Source organism: Ambystoma mexicanum, chromosome 12, assembly GCF_040938575.1.
Source record: "Ambystoma mexicanum isolate Mex_15411 chromosome 12, UKY_AmexF1_1, whole genome shotgun sequence".
Lineage (NCBI taxonomy): Eukaryota > Metazoa > Chordata > Amphibia > Caudata > Ambystomatidae > Ambystoma > Ambystoma mexicanum.
This window is the reverse complement of record NC_090936.1, coordinates 1,182,891,561-1,182,908,385: the sequence shown is the minus strand read 5'-3', so window position 1 is coordinate 1,182,908,385 and position 16,825 is coordinate 1,182,891,561. Positions and strand designations below refer to the sequence as shown.

Genomic DNA, 16,825 nt, shown 5'->3' with positions numbered 1-16,825 from the left:
TTGCAGAGAAAAAAATAAATAAAATAAAAAGCTTTTTCTACTCACTGTTGAATTCTGCCTGCACCGGGGCAGTAGCATGTAACAACCCCTTTGGTGAAATGGTGAGAAATGAAACTGCACTTTCTATGACAACCAATTATTAAAACACAAGTCCTTGTCCACGTGCACTATCATAATGGATTAATCCAACCTGCTGGTGTTTCATATGCCTGGATTCTTCAGGGACCCTTTTCAAGCCTTGCACGGCTCATCAGGGGTCAGACTGGCAGTGCCCTTCTGGACAGCACCAGAAGTTAAACTCCTGAGGGACTGACAACATTAGTGCTACTGAAGGGCAGGGACTCATTGATATGCCATTATTAGGAGTTCATGGCATACCAGTACTTCTGAAGGAGCTGTAGAGAGCAGCAGTGGCGCGATAGCTAGATAAGATAAGCCACCACCCTCCCCGGGCCGACCCCCCTAAAAAGGCTGGTACTTACGTAAATTCAAGATCTTTCCCCATGAGGAACTTGATGGCCGATGGCAGCTCAGTCTTCACGATGAAGAGGTAACTCAGCATCGCTGTTGGGAAGGAGGACAGCATGGTGAGCTTGAGGAAATGGCAATACTCGTTCTTAGTTACACACAAAGACACAGACACACACACACACACAGAAACACACACAAACTTGACCTCAGCAGAACGCCCAGAAGTTCCATCCCATAATTTCATTAACAAACAAATGCATACTAGAGCAATAAAACCTGATCCGGTGGGCTGGACTGGGTGAAACGGGCCGGGGCCCAAGGTATAGCACAAGTGCCTTAATGATGGCCCCTGGCACCGCTACCCCATGATCTGGCCCAGAACAGGTTTTATTGCCATTAGCACCCTGGGTTTTCAATCCACAAAATGTATTTTTCTTGAATGAACCGGACGAGCTCGGGGATTCCCGTTCTTTCAAACAAAATACTTACTTAAGATGGCCGCCATGGAGATGGAAGATGGTGCTCCATTTGGAGCCCCTCTACCATTTCCACAGCAGCACGGGTGGCTGGAGCAAGGAATCAGGTAAGTGGGGGTTGGGGGGAAGGGGCCGAGACTGGACAGAAAGGGAGTGTGGGGGGAAAATGGCAGGGCGGGTCAGCAGAACGCGCTCTTGGCTCGTGGGATTCAGCCTGCGATCCAAGCAACCGGATTGGCTGGCCCCCTCGCCCCGGGTGCTAATAATACATTGTTTGTATATATTTTCAATTTGTTCAGAATGCAAACCATGGCCTAATCAGGCACTTGAGTCGGGTAAAAGGTTAACAAGCAGGTAAAGATATGAGGTGCATAAAAAGCGTCAGACGGAAAAACATGTATCAAAATAATTATTCTTACATGTTTCCGGAAAGAGTACAGTATGGGGCATATTTCTTCATTTCTCAAAGCAAAATTTCACCACTTCTGAAGAGCGAGCCCAAAGGCTAGGTTTAGAAATGTTGTTTTCTAAATTTAGGATTTGTCAACAAACGTTTGTTATATATATGTAGGAGTCAAGGATTTTGCATAAAGATGGGGTCTGCAACCTTTGGCTCTCTGGATGTTTTAGACTACAGCTCCCATCAGCACTAGCCAGCATAGTAAATGCTGAGGGATCATGGGAGTTTAAGTTCAAAACATCTTGGGAGCCGCGTAGTTGCTGATCCCCGACATAAGTGATGCTTATTTTCGAAATTGAAGTAGAGGGACAAATGATTTCCAAAATATGACGTATTTCGACTAAAAACCCCAAAAATCTATAAAGAAGGGTTACTCTTGTGCCTTGGGTGATCAAAACAGCCCACTTGTAGCCCTTTTAAAAACCTTTGTCTATGTAAGAAAGGGATATTGGCAAACCCTAAATAGAATACGCTCGCCATAATCCCATCTGGACAAGACCATTGCCAGCATAATGTTCTGAACAGTACTGGAGGAATCGGGTGTTGGGGGTTAACTCCCACAGTAGAAATTGTTCATAGGTAAAAGGTTTTCTCAACCCAAACAGCAGTCCTGCTCCAAGAAACAGCCATTGAATATTTTCTCTTCAATTACTAGAGGAAGGCCTCCTCTCGCCAATTAGTCTGTGCAACCATTAGGGGCATGGTAGATACAAGTACAGTATAAGATTTGTTATCTGGTAATTCATTATCCTGAAAGATCTATTAACTGGCACTTGTAATGGCAATTAAAAGACAGTAGCATTCTGGATGATACAATTCTGTATAACAAAGTTTAAGAGCCTGGATAAGAGAGGCATTCCAGATCGGAGAGTGCCGGTAAATAGGACAGAAGTTTCAGGATGCCTGGTTTTCTTACCAGAATACAGACATTCTGTTATCTGGCATACATGGTTATCCGTCACAACTGTTCGATTGAGGATGCAGGAAAACCTACAGTAACAACAAAATAGAGCTTTGGTGACTGGGGTTCACGAAGGCTCCGAACAGTAAAATCCAGACAGTTTTTTTGGGGATATCCACAATGATTGAAATTCACATATTAAAAATTTGAGAGGCCATTATTTGCATATGTGTTGGTCTTTCTGAAAATCCGGCCGTAATTTAGAATTCGGTGGACCAGCAAACCCAGCCATGTTTGTGACAAATTTGGTGCTCGATCTAGCATGTTTCGAATATTTTGGGGTTTTAAGGTGCGGGATGCCAGGATTAGAGACAAGCCCCGCCCCTGGATTTTCACAGACTGACCTGACCTGCCTCACAGGCTACTCTGAAATAAAAACTGGGATGAGAAACTGCAAGTGGACACGGTGTGAAAGAACGGAGTAACGACACGTTTTTAGACAACTTCACTGAAGAAGCTGCCCCGGTGTGGGGGTCAATTGTAATTGGTTATTTATGACGCGCCTCTTGCTTCCATGGTGATCACGTTGCCCCTGAGTTATCCCCCCAGGCTTGTAGATAACCGGGTGGTTTTGCAGCCCATTCCTGGAAGTACAGCTCAGTGCAACTTTGAGACAGTGCTTCAGACAGGGCTCAACATGTGCACTCAACACTAACTATGGTCTACTGGAAATTGGCTCCTGGCCAGAAAGAAACGGTGTGCTGAGTGTATGTGTAGAACTGAGGTGGCTCGCAACTTTTTACGTCTGGCTAGTGGTCTATAACTTCAAATATTGACCCCTGCGTCAGGTAGGCGCTTATTTTTTTAGCTTTAGCCAAGAAAACAACTAATACCTCCAACCACCGGTCAAAGAGTTTCAGAGAGTGGAGCGTGTTTAAAGTATTCCTACCCTATGTGACCTGGCGGCTGCAAGACAGGTTCATTCTCCCTGCAACGCATCAATGACCACCACCATTCGCTCCATGGGGGCTATCTGGTGGTGTTAGGTGTAGGCCAGCAGCGCTAGGCGGCGATACCCTCGAGTGAAGGTTCTCCAGTGGAAAACATGGGTCAGCTCTGTTAGAGGCGTGCCCCGTGCCACCCATTGCTACTGCTGGCATTGTAAGCCACTTTTGCCATTACCATGCTGGTGGTGGACGGGCAAACGCCCTCAGAGTAAGACTAGCCTTAAACTGGTCGTATTTGGGCTAGTATTTCCCTCATGACACAGGTACGACTCAAAAACACTTTCAAGGCGGCAGCGGGGTGTACCTGGAGCTACAATGCAAACATGGCCGCCTTATGCTCAGCAGCGCCACGTTTAAGTGGTGCTCCAGTGCGATACCAGGCGGAAATGATACAGAGGAAAGGTAAACATTGCCAAAAGTTCAATTTTCCTGCTCATTCAGGTGGAAGGGAATGCATTTGTATAATCCCTCTCTATCCTGGATTTCTAAGCGAGGAGAAATAACCCTTTTTCACTAATACGGGAACCTTTGCCTAGACTGGGTCTCTTACTCGGGGAGCCTGCCAACTCACCCACCAAATACCTTTAATTCATGGATGTTACTCACTCCCAAAGATTTAAGCATGGATTTATCAAAACCTCCAAGAAAGTGGAATAGATTGAAAGTGTATAGACACACAATGTTTTGACTTCCTCTCCCAAGAAGCCAACAGAAACGCCGGGTGAGGTCCCATGACGTGGATCTCCGAACGGGGACATTCTCACTTTTAAGGAAAACCTTCAGAAAGAGATGTACATGGAACAGGGAGTGCTTGCCTCTTCAGATATCAGGGAGCAGTGCAATTGTGACTTTTAAATGCTGAGTAGAAGATCTGAAAGAGGGTCTTGTCCGGTGGTAGACAGCCTATTGAGTTGAAACAGATCTAATTTGACCTGGAATCGCTATTGGGTGTTAAAGTGTAGAAATGGGAAAAAAGTAGTGGATTTATTATCTGTAAAAAACAAAAAGCAGCGGAACGCCGTTCCCGACCGTTCCCGCTCACTTCAACCACCGTTCTTTTTTTTATTTTTTAAAATTTTAATAAAACGATATGGTTTATTTCTAAACTTTTAATTTATCTACAATTCTTGATTTCTATGCTCGTATTCGAACAGGATTAAATACAAAGTCTAGGGATTTGTGTCCTCTGCTTTTGAGTCTTTCTTTAGGATTCTTCTCCAAAATTGAATAATCGTGAATGTCATTTTGTTGTTGTTGCCTAGGAGAATTTGGTCCCATCGATCTTCTGCATCCAAATGTGTCAGGAGTTTCACATACATTTCCCTATAGGTGTTTCTCAAGTCCAACAGATTCTCACATTCCATTATTAGATGGAAAAGCGACTCCGGATGGTCAGGGTCTTTACAGAATCTTCGTTAGTTCCTTTATTTTCATCAGTCATTCACGAGTTGGCAACAAGTTAAAACGTAGTCGCAGAAATAGATCACGTATATATTATCATGTGTTTTTCTTTTATTGCGCTGGCAGTTAGAGCCATGCTAGCAAAGGATTAATGGGAGGTGAGGCAGTGGTCAATTATGCATTTAAAGGAAGTGGAGCCCATTTTTTGGGAAATCACCAAAGGGCGACGCCTATTTCAGAGTCGATCTAAAACAGGAAGGCTAAAATGCGACCCTCACGTGATCAACTTCTTATTTCTTCATGTGAATGAGTCCAAAGGTCAACCTTCAAAGGTTAACCCTTTTGAAAAAAATCCTCCTTGATATTTGCAATGATTATTTTGTTTTTTTAATTTGGGTACCGCTCCATACCCACATGCCCTTTCCTACTCTACACCATGACCTACTTTCCTCTTGTTGGTTTTTGTTACCACTTTTCCTTTTAGTTTCTCTAAACTATATCCCTTGTGCCCAACCTTCCTCCTTTTTCAATCTTTTTCAGTTGACTTGGAGCCCAAACATGTATGCTGTGTGAACCAATTGCAACCAATTGCATTCTTATCTTAGGTTGTCTCTCTTTTGGATTTCGACCTCTGAACCTGGGCCACCTTCTATTTGTGTTCTGGCTCTTCATGCATTTTACAGCATTAAAGATATCACACCAAAATTATTTACTTATCATTTTTTTCCTAATACAATGCTGGAGACAGGCTGCAAAACAGTTTGCATAGTAATTTTTCAACACAATGTGTGTTTTCTATCATGAATTGTTTACATGCCGCACTCATGAGAACTATGACACATATTTTAATATTCTCCTGTACAAATGGCGCTATTGTGCAACTATTTAAGAAGGGAAGGAAATCAAATTTCTCCCCATTCTAAGATTTATTTGCACTAAAATTAACAACAGTGGGATTTCAGTTCAAACCTGGCGCATTCTGAATCCTACCGCGGATTCTAGGCACACCAGCGAAAATGTTCATAAGTATTTTTGTCCCACTGCTGGATCAGTGTCTTGGTCTTACAATGAGCAGTCTCCTACTCAAGCACACCTGTGCGGACCCTGCCTACCTGTCAAAAGTCAATTACTTGAAGGTCAATCATCAGAGTGACTTAACTGAAATATGTTTTTTTCAGTGTTTTAAAATAATGCCAGGCATGTATTATTGAGATGTTGAAGCACTTTCTTAAAGCTGCTGAGTTTAAAGGAAATTCACTTTGTTTTTGATATATTTTTTTCATGCGTAACTCAGTGGGAGAGAGAAGCCTGCCAAGAAGGTAGAAAGCAAACTCTGCTGAGCAATTGTGAAAACCCACCACTAGCGGGAGTGTGAAGCCTGGATCAGACATGGACCAGCTCCCATAGGGCCCTCTCACAAACAATACCACTCTAACGTGGAAGTGCGGTATTTCCCACCACATCATCTTCTGGGATAGGAGAATTGCAGGAAGTACCCCCTCCCCTGCCGGGAGGGGCAGTAATGCAATATCATTGGCCTGTTTTGCCATGGTTTAGTGTGAGAACAATGCTGGCACATCCCACCTTGGAATAGGGTCCTTAGGCTGTGCCGCTCCCATCATTAACCAGGGGCCCATATGGAACCACAGGCTACCCCCCCAAACCCGGGTCACATTGCTTTCCTTAGGTCAATCCTATGGATGGCTTTATGTGTGGTGTTGCATCATCGAATGGCGTCAGTCGTTCCTGAAGAAGGTACCTGAGGTTGCCGTCATGAAGCATGAGCGATCCAAATGGACTGTGCCATTGGCAGTGAGACCGCTGTGGTGAATGCAGCGAGCTGATGCTCCTGCATTACTGTCGCCCATTGGTCAATGAGCAGCCCTATGTGTTTTGCACTTTGATTTTTGCACAGTTATCTCTTTCTATCGAATGTCGCTTCCCAGATATTCGGGTCAACCTCCTTTTCAATGTAGTTGTAGCAAGGGGGCCCTAGTCATACGTCCACAACGAAGCGATATGCAGCAGCGTCTTCCCCATAGCTGCGAAAAGTATGATGGTATGCCCGAAGCACTCCAGAGCCCCTCACTATCCTAAGGGCATGGGATCTTAAATTCCACAGATCCGTGCATCGGCATTGACCCACCAGCTTAGCACCTCCCGCTTGACACCGTACCAGGTGGACACGTAAAGGACCCTCCATTATGAAAGAGCTTCCATTCGCAGTACAGGTAACTACTTCCTTCACCAACCCACAGCTTCCACAACAGAGATGTTTTTAGGAAATATAAGTAGTTGGTATGTTTGCACATTCTGGATCTGATAACATGCTCTCCAATCGCAATTCCTTGGGTTCTCACTTCACAATGCATAAAATATATACAACACCATATTGTACTGGTGACCACATCACACCATAAAACATCTTTACTGAGCGTCAATTTCCTGCAACAAATATAAGGCTACTACAGCCCGAACACCAGCCCATTGGGCCAGAAAACTCACGGGGTCAGATGGGAGGCGCGCCTGTAGGAGCCAGATCATTCCGAGGCTCGAGACTAAACTGGTACGCAAAGAGAAAACCAGGCCTTCTCTTTCCATGCCCCGTCCTACTGGAACACCATGCCGGATGCAGCAAGGATTGGCTCCAATGCTCCTGCAGTTCAGGAAGGAACTCAAGACCCTGCTCTTCAAGGAATATCTAGCGATCACTCAAGAGCTGATGCTCCCTGATACTCAGCACCCCTGCAGTATGGGATATCCAAGCTACTATAACCTGTAACCTCCCATTCCACGACCTCTGCTAACACCAAATCACTTTTACAGTGCTCCCTCCTAGCCAGCTCGTGCGACATAAACCCGAATACAGATACAAAAAACACTGAACGCTGTCCCTGATACGCCCTGTTTGATTACGTAACAACATATTCTGTGGTCATCAATGAATTCATCATTCACTTAGCGTTTTTGTCAGGTTGCCTATTTGTGAATACATAATATTTAATTTTACTTTATTTTCTAAAGTTTCAATTTAACCAGGGTGAACTTCAACTAGCGTCTTAAAGTCTGTGCCCTTTTCACGGACCACTGCCAGAAATTCTATGAAAAATGTTTTACAGCTGCATTACTGGTCAGCGGAAAATATCCTTAATTCAATTATTGTAAATCCTTAATTAGAAGTCAAGGCACATTTAAAACCCTTATGCAAACACGGTATGGCTTAAAACACTACCAGCCATAGGAAATGATTGAAGAAATCATAACTAAAAAGAAAAATGCTACATTTAAGAAATACATGGTTTTTCAGTCATAGCTCATGGAGACATCTTTTCTTATCATTATATCTGAAAACAGTCGACATCATGGCCACAAGTTTCGCCCGCTGGGCTTTTTCAAGGCTAATACAAAATGTCTCTCCTCATAACGCTGGCGATCGCGGGCAGATGAACTCTCACCTATATACATACAAAATTAAAACATGGGACTTTGAATGAGTCTACAAACTATGAATGCAGCTAATGCGGCAGGAAGAAACACTCCTCCACCTAATTATTCAAATTATTGGGTACCATTAAAGGACCAGAAATGGACTCGTGAAGATCATTACACCTTGCCTTCCCTTACACGAGGACTACAGGCTCCTATAGATATATATGGGAAGAACAGCATCTTCAAATTAGCTATACTTAGTAAGGAATTGAAGGATTAAGCCCTGAACAAAGAATGAATTGATGTATCGGTTATTGCACAGAGCAGAGACCTTATGTATTAGCCCTGAAAAAGCCCAGTGGGCGAAACTGCGGGCTGTTTTCAGACAAAATGATAAAAAAGGCTGTTGCAATGCATTATGATTGAAAAATCATTTATTTCGTAAATGTAACTTTTATCTTTTCAGTGTGTTCTTCAGTCATTTCCTATAACTCAGTGTTGGGGCGCACACCTTACGGCCATACCATGTATGCTAATTTTGATTTAGCACAAGGGTTGCATGCTATGGCGTTTCCTCAATAGAAGACCCAAACAAATAAGTGCTGTGTCTATACACAATACTAACTTAATTGCCGTCAGGAGGCGCAGATTCTTAAACGGACAACCAAGCTTTTCTGAATGACATACATCTAGAATCCTGATTCATTGATTCCTTTAAAAAACAACAAAGTTCTGCTACATTTCATATATATGATTTCAGGAGAATTGCTATAAAAAATCTTCAACAAGTAAATGAGTTTGACAGACAAATTATATAAGAGTGATACTTTCAAAGGCTTGTGTGGGCAGCGGCCATGTTTTTCATCCAAATGGCCAAGCTCCAACTATAGACTCCTGTGGAAGTTATCCGAGCATCTACCAGAGTTCCTAGTCTGGTGGCACGCAGTTTACGAACTTAGGTCCTGAGCTGGGTGTCTCGGGAGGATAGCTCAGGGGCAACGTGCTCACCTTGGAAGCAAGACGACACAGAGCAATGCAGGCTCGATCTCATGGTCTGTGCTTAGAAACCTCTGGGTATTAAGCACGTTATAAATAACCTATCATATCATATCAGAAATAGAGCTTGAAGTACAACATAGAGAAATAAATATTTGTTCACTCCTAGAGTACAACCAATTTGATATTCCTTCTCGGGCATCCACCAGTGGAGTTCAGATTTAATACAATTGTTTATTTATTTATTGGATGTTTGCAAGGCGCCTATACAATAAATGGTGTTTCAAGGGACCACAAGACAAAAAAAGTGTGGGGGTGGGCGGACCAAGGGAGAAAGATCCAACAAACGGTCCTACTAGGCCTTGTGACATTTGGATTGTGCAAGTGCAGAACAAGAAGTGCGAGGGAGAGGGAATGGGGGAATTGCCGATCTGCATGAAAACTAAGTGCTAAGGTGGGAAGGGAAAAGGTTGAAGAGGCAAAATGCAAGTGCTAAGGGGAGGCCAGAGGGCAAGTGCCAGGGAATGCAGGTACGTGCAGGGAAGAGGGGGTTGACTGGGCGGTGGGCCTGGTGCCCTGTAGTACTCAGAGGGAACCAGGCAACTGTCACTGAGGCAGAAGAAGGTGTTAGCAGTGGAGGGGGAGAGTGAAAGGGGAGGCGATAAGGAGGGTCTTGAGGAGCTTCTGGAACTTAAGGAGATCCGGCTTAAGCCTGATAGTGCAGGGAGACCATTCCAGATGGTTACACCAATGGGTAGGTCCCCACAACGGCCATTACTTAGTCGCTGCATCCCGTGTTTTTAGTTAATGGTTGAATGAATGCTTCACGAGGCGGTTTTTAAGGACTTCAGTAAAGAATGGGTGATTTGGTAATGGTCTCAGGGGCAGAGCCGGTCTGGGTGGTTCTGGAGCGCATGGCCCCGGACTCCAATATTTCTGAAATGACAACGATATCCATTGAACATTTTATAGTTGACGCAAATGACATTACGGAAAATCTAGACCGAGGTATTGTACATAGCAAACATACTACTTCTCGGCAGGATTAACAAGACGTACCGATAACGGCTGAATCCCTAGACTACAAAGGATCACCTCACAACAGAGAAAAAAAATAATACAGCCCTTGGTCCTGCAGATAATTGAATAAGCTCATACAACAAGACGCGTGTCAGGATCCGAATGGTTAATTGCCTCATCGACTGTGATGCAGGCGGTAATAATTGCAGCCTTGTTTCAGGGAGATTGCGATGAAGATCTCATTAAGACTAATGGACATTTGTTCAAAATGATTACCGTGCTCTGCTCAACTGGAACTAAAAATATGTCTTTTTTCAATAGAAATGCTAAATCAAACATTTTCCTAAAGTATTGTTCAAACACGTCAGTACCTAGAAGGGTCCTTCTCAAAAGGCAAGGGAATACGTTCTCGGTTAAGTGGTGCCTACTACCTGGGCGAGTTTCGCAGTTGGAAGGAGGACACTTGCATGCAGACTAAATTGAAGATCCGGCCCAGGGGATAAAGAGGGCCAGCAATGGATTGGAAGGGATTCAGTGTGTGGTCCTTGTGCAGCGCCCTCGGGTCACTAGCGGATCTGGCAATCTGATCCCCCACTGCCTGCAGCGCCCCAACACTCCACCACATGGGCGGACATTCTTCTGAATCTCTAATCTTGAAGATTCCGCACGCATGCCTCGGATCGTTGGATCTTCTGCGTGTAGAATCCACCACATGGGCGGCCCCCCTTCCGAAGCTCTAATATCGAAGATTCTGCACGCATGCTTCGGATCGTTAGATATTCTGCGTGTAGACTCCACCACATGGGTGGTCCCCCTTCCGAATCTCTAATCTTGAAGATTCTACGCGCATGCCTCGGTTTGTTATATCTTCTGCATGTAGATTCTACCACATGGGCGGACCCTCTTCCGAATCTCTAATCTTGAAGATTCTGCACCCAGGCCTCGGATTGTTGGATCTTCTGCGTGTAGACTCCACCACAATCGCAGACGCCCTTCCGAATCTCTAATCTTGAAGATTCCGCGTCCATGGCCGGGATTGTTGGATCTTCTGTGTATAGACTCCACCACAATCGCAGACGCCCTTCCGAATCTCTAATCTTGAAGATTCCGCGCCCATGCCTCGGATCGTTGGATCTTCTGCGTGTATCGAATGCTCAGACCTCCCTCCCATTGTCCAATATTGCAGCCCTAAGCCCCACATATGTCACATGTCCTGAATTTCCGCCTTATGAGTGCCAGATGTCCTGATCGCCCCAGCATGCCAATCTACTGAGCTGTGCCCACCACGTGCCTGAAAATGTGTTCCCTTCCCAATCACTACATGTGGGATGTTAGGGACTGTGCAACCACATGCGGCCAATGCCCTGGACCCTCCCACCAAGTGCTCCATAACCTAGTCTTCCACTCTTTCTCCCCTGCATGTGCCTGCTGTCCGCAAACTTTCTAGTCATTCTTCTCGGCTCTCCTCTTGCCCAACGCCTTGTCGTACTACAACCCAGCGTTGCGTGGGCCAGGGCTATGCATCGTGCCTGCAGCATTGCAAGGGACTGACTTCTGCGGAAAGGAGAAACTAAATGAGGTGGAATTCTAAATGCATCCAAATAACCGTATCCCAAGACAGTGGGTCTCATTACAACTCCGGCGGTAGCCGTGGCCGTAAAACTGGCAGGCTGCTGCCGGAGATGTCCTTTTTTCCGGCACCTGACTTCACGGAATCACCGGGGCATTACAGCACCGGCAGTCTGTGAAGTCAGGCAGCGGTAAATGTTACTCCCCATTCCCATTTGAGTCCCACAGGACTCAATGGGAATGGGGAGGACGGAAGCACTGTGTGCAACAGTGCCGGTGCTTCCATCAAAGTCTACGAGGCAGGTGCTGTTCCGCCCGCCAGGTCAGACCTGGCAGGCAGGATGGCAGCCGCTCACAGAACTCTGAGTGTGCCAGTCCGGTAACAATGGTGCCGGGACGCTTACCGGCACCGTTGTTACTGGACCGGCACACTCGTAATGAGGTCCAGTATCTGCATGTGGGAGAGCCGGATAACTGGGTTGTTAATATAGGAGCGGACAGGTTGATCAGTGATGGCAACATCGGGAATGTAGTCAAAATGCCACACCACTGTCATATGCTTTGGCTTAAAGCGCTATATAAAAATCCAATAAATACAAAATATGCCTTTGATCTCTAGCCCAACTGCCTTCCACACGAGCCATTCCGAATACATGGCCTATATAAACGAGAGAAACAAAATGGCGCTCAACGACCTATAACCTTGTTTAAATCGTATTCAGTTAGTGTCTCTCGGACAAAACATATCTGACTTATTTCCCTAGCTTTGATATGTCCACCAGAAGGGGACATTTGTGGGAAGTTGCTTTTTATTTTGACTGCACTGTTAAAGCCATCACACGTGACCTGATTAACAATTGAATGCCAGGGCGCACATCGCGAGACTGTAAAAACATGACACATCATAATGCGACCAATCGGATTCAGTTATTGACTATCGACATACCTCCGACATTCTGCAGTGAGGTGCAGCCAAACACCACCAGCTTCCCGGGGGTCCCAAACACCTGCTCTCCAAGCTTTTCGTAGACCATGCAGCCTGGGGAAAGAGATTTAGAAGACACATTAGCAGATGGATTCCACTATAGACCTATTCTCAGCCAATCAGAATGCTCAGAATGCAGGCTGTAATCTCTGGTATTGACCTCATTCGAAACAGTCTCACTTGAGCAGCAGCCTCACAAGTAGCACTGAACCAACTGTCTTCAGCTGTGCAAAGGCAGAGAGTGTGCAGTTCAATCCCCTTAACTTAATAAGCTTTCATGAAACATAAAATGTGCTATCATTGCATTGCATTGCAAGTTATTTGTGTGTGCTATTTTTCCCCACAATAATAACATGTTCCTTTTTAGTTCCATGTCTTAATAGCCTTAGAGACCTCCGGAAGGGCCTTTATCACTTGGAATAATGACCTTTCTCCAACTTTACCTCTGACAATAACTTGGGGTCGAGTCATTATCCTGCAATAATGGCCTCTCCTTCATTCTATTAGGCTTAAATACAAGCAATGGGAGGTAAGTGGCCATTAGCCTCAAAGGATGCTTTTCACACTTCAAAACAATTGTTGCCTATGACAACAAGGGGTCCATTCATCAAAGCATCGGGGAAGTGATGCTGAGCTCAGACGAAACCTACATGAGCCGCCTTGCCTTCAGTTGAGGTTCTCATGGTGTCTTTACTTTGGGTCGTTACCATTCTAAGTGCTTGTGAAAGTCAAAGAGCCTCATCATGAGTGTGCCGGTGCGGTAATAACGTGCCAGTATTACTGCATACTGGCATGTTACCGCATCAGCACACTCCAAAATAATGCCGGTATTACCAGCCCATTAATACCGGTGCCAGTAATACCGGCAAATCCCCCTACTGAGTGGGATTTACCGGCGTTTCAGCCACTTGGAATCTGCCGGTAATTCCCGTAGACCAAGTGGTGGAAACAGTGTTACAGTTTGCAGGTAGCCCGCTGGTAATACCGGCAAACATGTAATGAGGCTCAATGACTAATACAGCGGTACAAAACTGGATGAGGAGGGGCAGATGCACTGTCAGTTCCACAGTCCAGTGGCGCCACGGTCCCAGTCAGTGCTCCACATAGGATTTTGAAGTGGGAGCATTTTACTACCTATTTTTTTAAAGCTGTGAGTAAAAACAATATTTTAGGGAGTAAAAAGTAAGTCCCACTCCTAAAGGGAGTATTTAATAAGCGAGTAAACAAAATTAACTTTAAAACAGATATGATATTGTTTACTTATATAGCACCTATACACAGGCAAGTGTTTCAAAGCACTCAAGGAGGGTGGGAACATAACATGGGGAAAAAACAAACAGTAGCTCAGAGCCCTTGAAATTCTGAGACGATAATAGTCTGCACAGGCAGAGTAAGTGAGTAAAAAATACATTTAACAGTTTGAGAGACAGCAAATAGGCCTAACGGCCATTCTGCAGTTTTAACACTACAAGAGGTGAGGACAAGGAGACAGACGATATTCATGCGCGGTGCGTACGCATCGAGCAAGTGCACACAGGGTCACAGGGAGGGAGAGGATCAAGTGCACCTGGTCGGTTGACATGGTAGGTTTTGTAATGTATATTTATTTGCACCTGGTTATAGATTCACATTCAAATATACATTTTACCTCTTCAAATAAGGTAGTGATAACAACAGGGTTTCTTCCTGTGGCACTATGTGTGCTATTGGTCCAAAAAATATCCATGGAGCTGTGTAAATGAAAGCAGGGAGACAAGCTTATATCTGCCTGTTCCTATCTGTTCCTAGTTATTGTTGGGGCTATTTCTACTCCCTCTTCTTATTTTTTGGGAGTATTTGCCTAATTTTAGGGAGTAAAAGTGACCAATACACCCCTTACCTGTAGGGGTAGTCCCAGTGCTTTCTTACCAATACATTTCTAATCCAAAGGCCCCCAAATCCGTGTTAGTTAAGGATTCACCACAATACGGAACTGTGTGGATAACCGCGTTCTTTCTGCAAGACATGCTTGAGGCCATGCTTCGCTTGGGAGGATATCTCAGGGGCAAGAGAAGCGGAGCAACACAGGTTCGATCCCCGGGTCCGCGCTTAGAAACCTCTGGGTGTTAAGCGCGTTATAAATAACCGATTGTAATCACAATGACCAACGCAATTATTTCCGTAATCTCTTGGCTTCACGAGTTGACCGATAATGGGGTTTTCAGCAGTCTTAATCGCTCGGCCGACACAAGAACTCACTTTGCAGAGGAGTGGGACTCACTGCAGCTATTGACGGAAGTTACACCCACTCCCTACAGCTCTAGCAGGGATGAGGAGTTTAATGAGTTCATCACGTGCCCCGGCCTGATTGTGTAATCAGGAAAGACGGATAATCAGAGTCACAGCTCTGGGCCAGGAGGATCGCTCAGGGGAAACAGGATGACGCCAAGCAACAGGGATTAGGTACCGGGCGCCACACTTAGAGGCTGGAGTACTGCCTGGAGGACGATACAAACTCACAATTTAATACATTTTTTAAATCTAATTCTAGTGAAGATGGACAAGCACAGTTTGTGAAGTCTAGACAGATAATTCTGGTGATGGTTTGACTGAGGGAAGGTTAGACGCGCCCTAAGAGCGATTTAGCGCTTAGAAACACTTGTCTAGAGGCACGTTGTATATGACTTATCATATAATTTACTCAAATCATGTGTTTCCGTGTGCGGTGCCCCTTCTCAGCGGATATATTTCTGAAAGGGTACCTATTCACATATATTTATAATGACACTTGGGTAATTTATGCAGAAATTCATTAACAATGCCACCGCATAAACCATTCTTTTTTTTTTGGATCCGTGTGTTGGCTGTAGTGAAGAAACCAACACAATTTACACTTTAGCCTCCTGGACTATTACAATGATGTAACACTCAAAGTTTGCTTCGGTTTAAACACTCTATACAAGATTCCGGTGCTAACTGGCGTCTTACGCCTCCCTATTTCAGACCCTTTCCTGTCTGCTGACACAGGTGTCACTAGATAAGGGGCCGTTGGGAAACTGCTCTTGAGCTACTGGGTTCCTGCACCTTCCCATTGTTTCCAAAGCGGAAAAGAGGCGAGGTAAAAGGGAAAGAACAATAAACAGACATTCACTGAAGAGTTACTCTTCCTTCAATGAGTTCTTTAGGATGACAGACGATTCACTGCAATTGCTTCTGCTCCAACACGAAATCCTTGGACGCATTTTCCCCCAACTCATCCATCACATTATTCTGGTCCTTCACGGACATCAGTGAATCCGTTCAATAACTTTATTTGGCCATAGGGACATGAAAACACATAATGGCATAAACAAAAACATTCAGAAATGTAACAAATGGGTCGCAGGGTAGGTTGCGATCAAAGCTACCTCCCCCCAAAGGGGAATCACAGCTGTATTTTAACCCAGAGTCCCCATTCCCAGTTGCAGTCCCAGCAGCGACCAACATCCGCCAGCCTGTTTGTTTGTTTTATTTACTTATAAGGCGCGCCAGACCCGAAGGTAACCGGGCGCAGCAGTACAGGATATGCAAGGCTTGGGGTTACATGGTTACAGATTACAAGCAAAAACAAAATATATACAAGCCATAGAAGGTCAATAAGCAGATACATACACCGTTACTTTTCTTATGCCCCTGTTCTGCAGCAGCTCCCCAAGAGCCGTCTCCCCAATGGTAGCGCGTTTGCCCCAGATAACACAGGGTTATGGGGCCTAGCTGAAACCAACTAGTCTGTTTTAAGATTCGAAGACTCGAATTGAACTGTTGGTTAGTGGGGCACTTTTCAAATTAATGCCCAGGATCCTGCAGGCTACACTTTGGTCCCAAATTTCTACCTGGATCAAATCATGTGCATTCTGTCGCCCCCGCCCACCCCCCGGATAGTGAAGTCTTGTGCAGTTTGAAATGCCTTCCCGAGATACAGAAAAGCAGCTGTGTACAGTGTACAGCCAATATCCGCCTTTGTGTATTAGTGCCTCCCTGGGCTCTTGTTGATTACTGGTCAGTTTGGGGACTTGGTGCAGGTAGACCGCGCTTCTCCTTGGTCCCTGCCCAAAGTGTGTTCTGCAGGCCCTCCTGTGGGTCACATTTTTG

At 45.0% G+C, this 16,825-nt stretch overlaps 1 protein-coding gene across 5 annotated transcripts in view; it reads right to left on the bottom strand.

Moving 5' to 3' along the window:
* SLC38A1 (solute carrier family 38 member 1) overlaps nucleotides 1-16,825 on the bottom strand; it is a 697,300-nt gene that overhangs the window by 199,016 nt on the left and 481,459 nt on the right. For all 5 annotated transcript variants that reach the window (XM_069629833.1, XM_069629835.1, XM_069629832.1 and 2 more), the window contains 2 exons: nucleotides 12,677-12,769; nucleotides 483-564 (listed from right to left, as the gene is read on the bottom strand). In XM_069629833.1, the coding sequence (XP_069485934.1) occupies nucleotides 483-564; nucleotides 12,677-12,769 (175 nt within the window). The remainder of the gene's footprint in view (nucleotides 1-482; nucleotides 565-12,676; nucleotides 12,770-16,825) is intronic.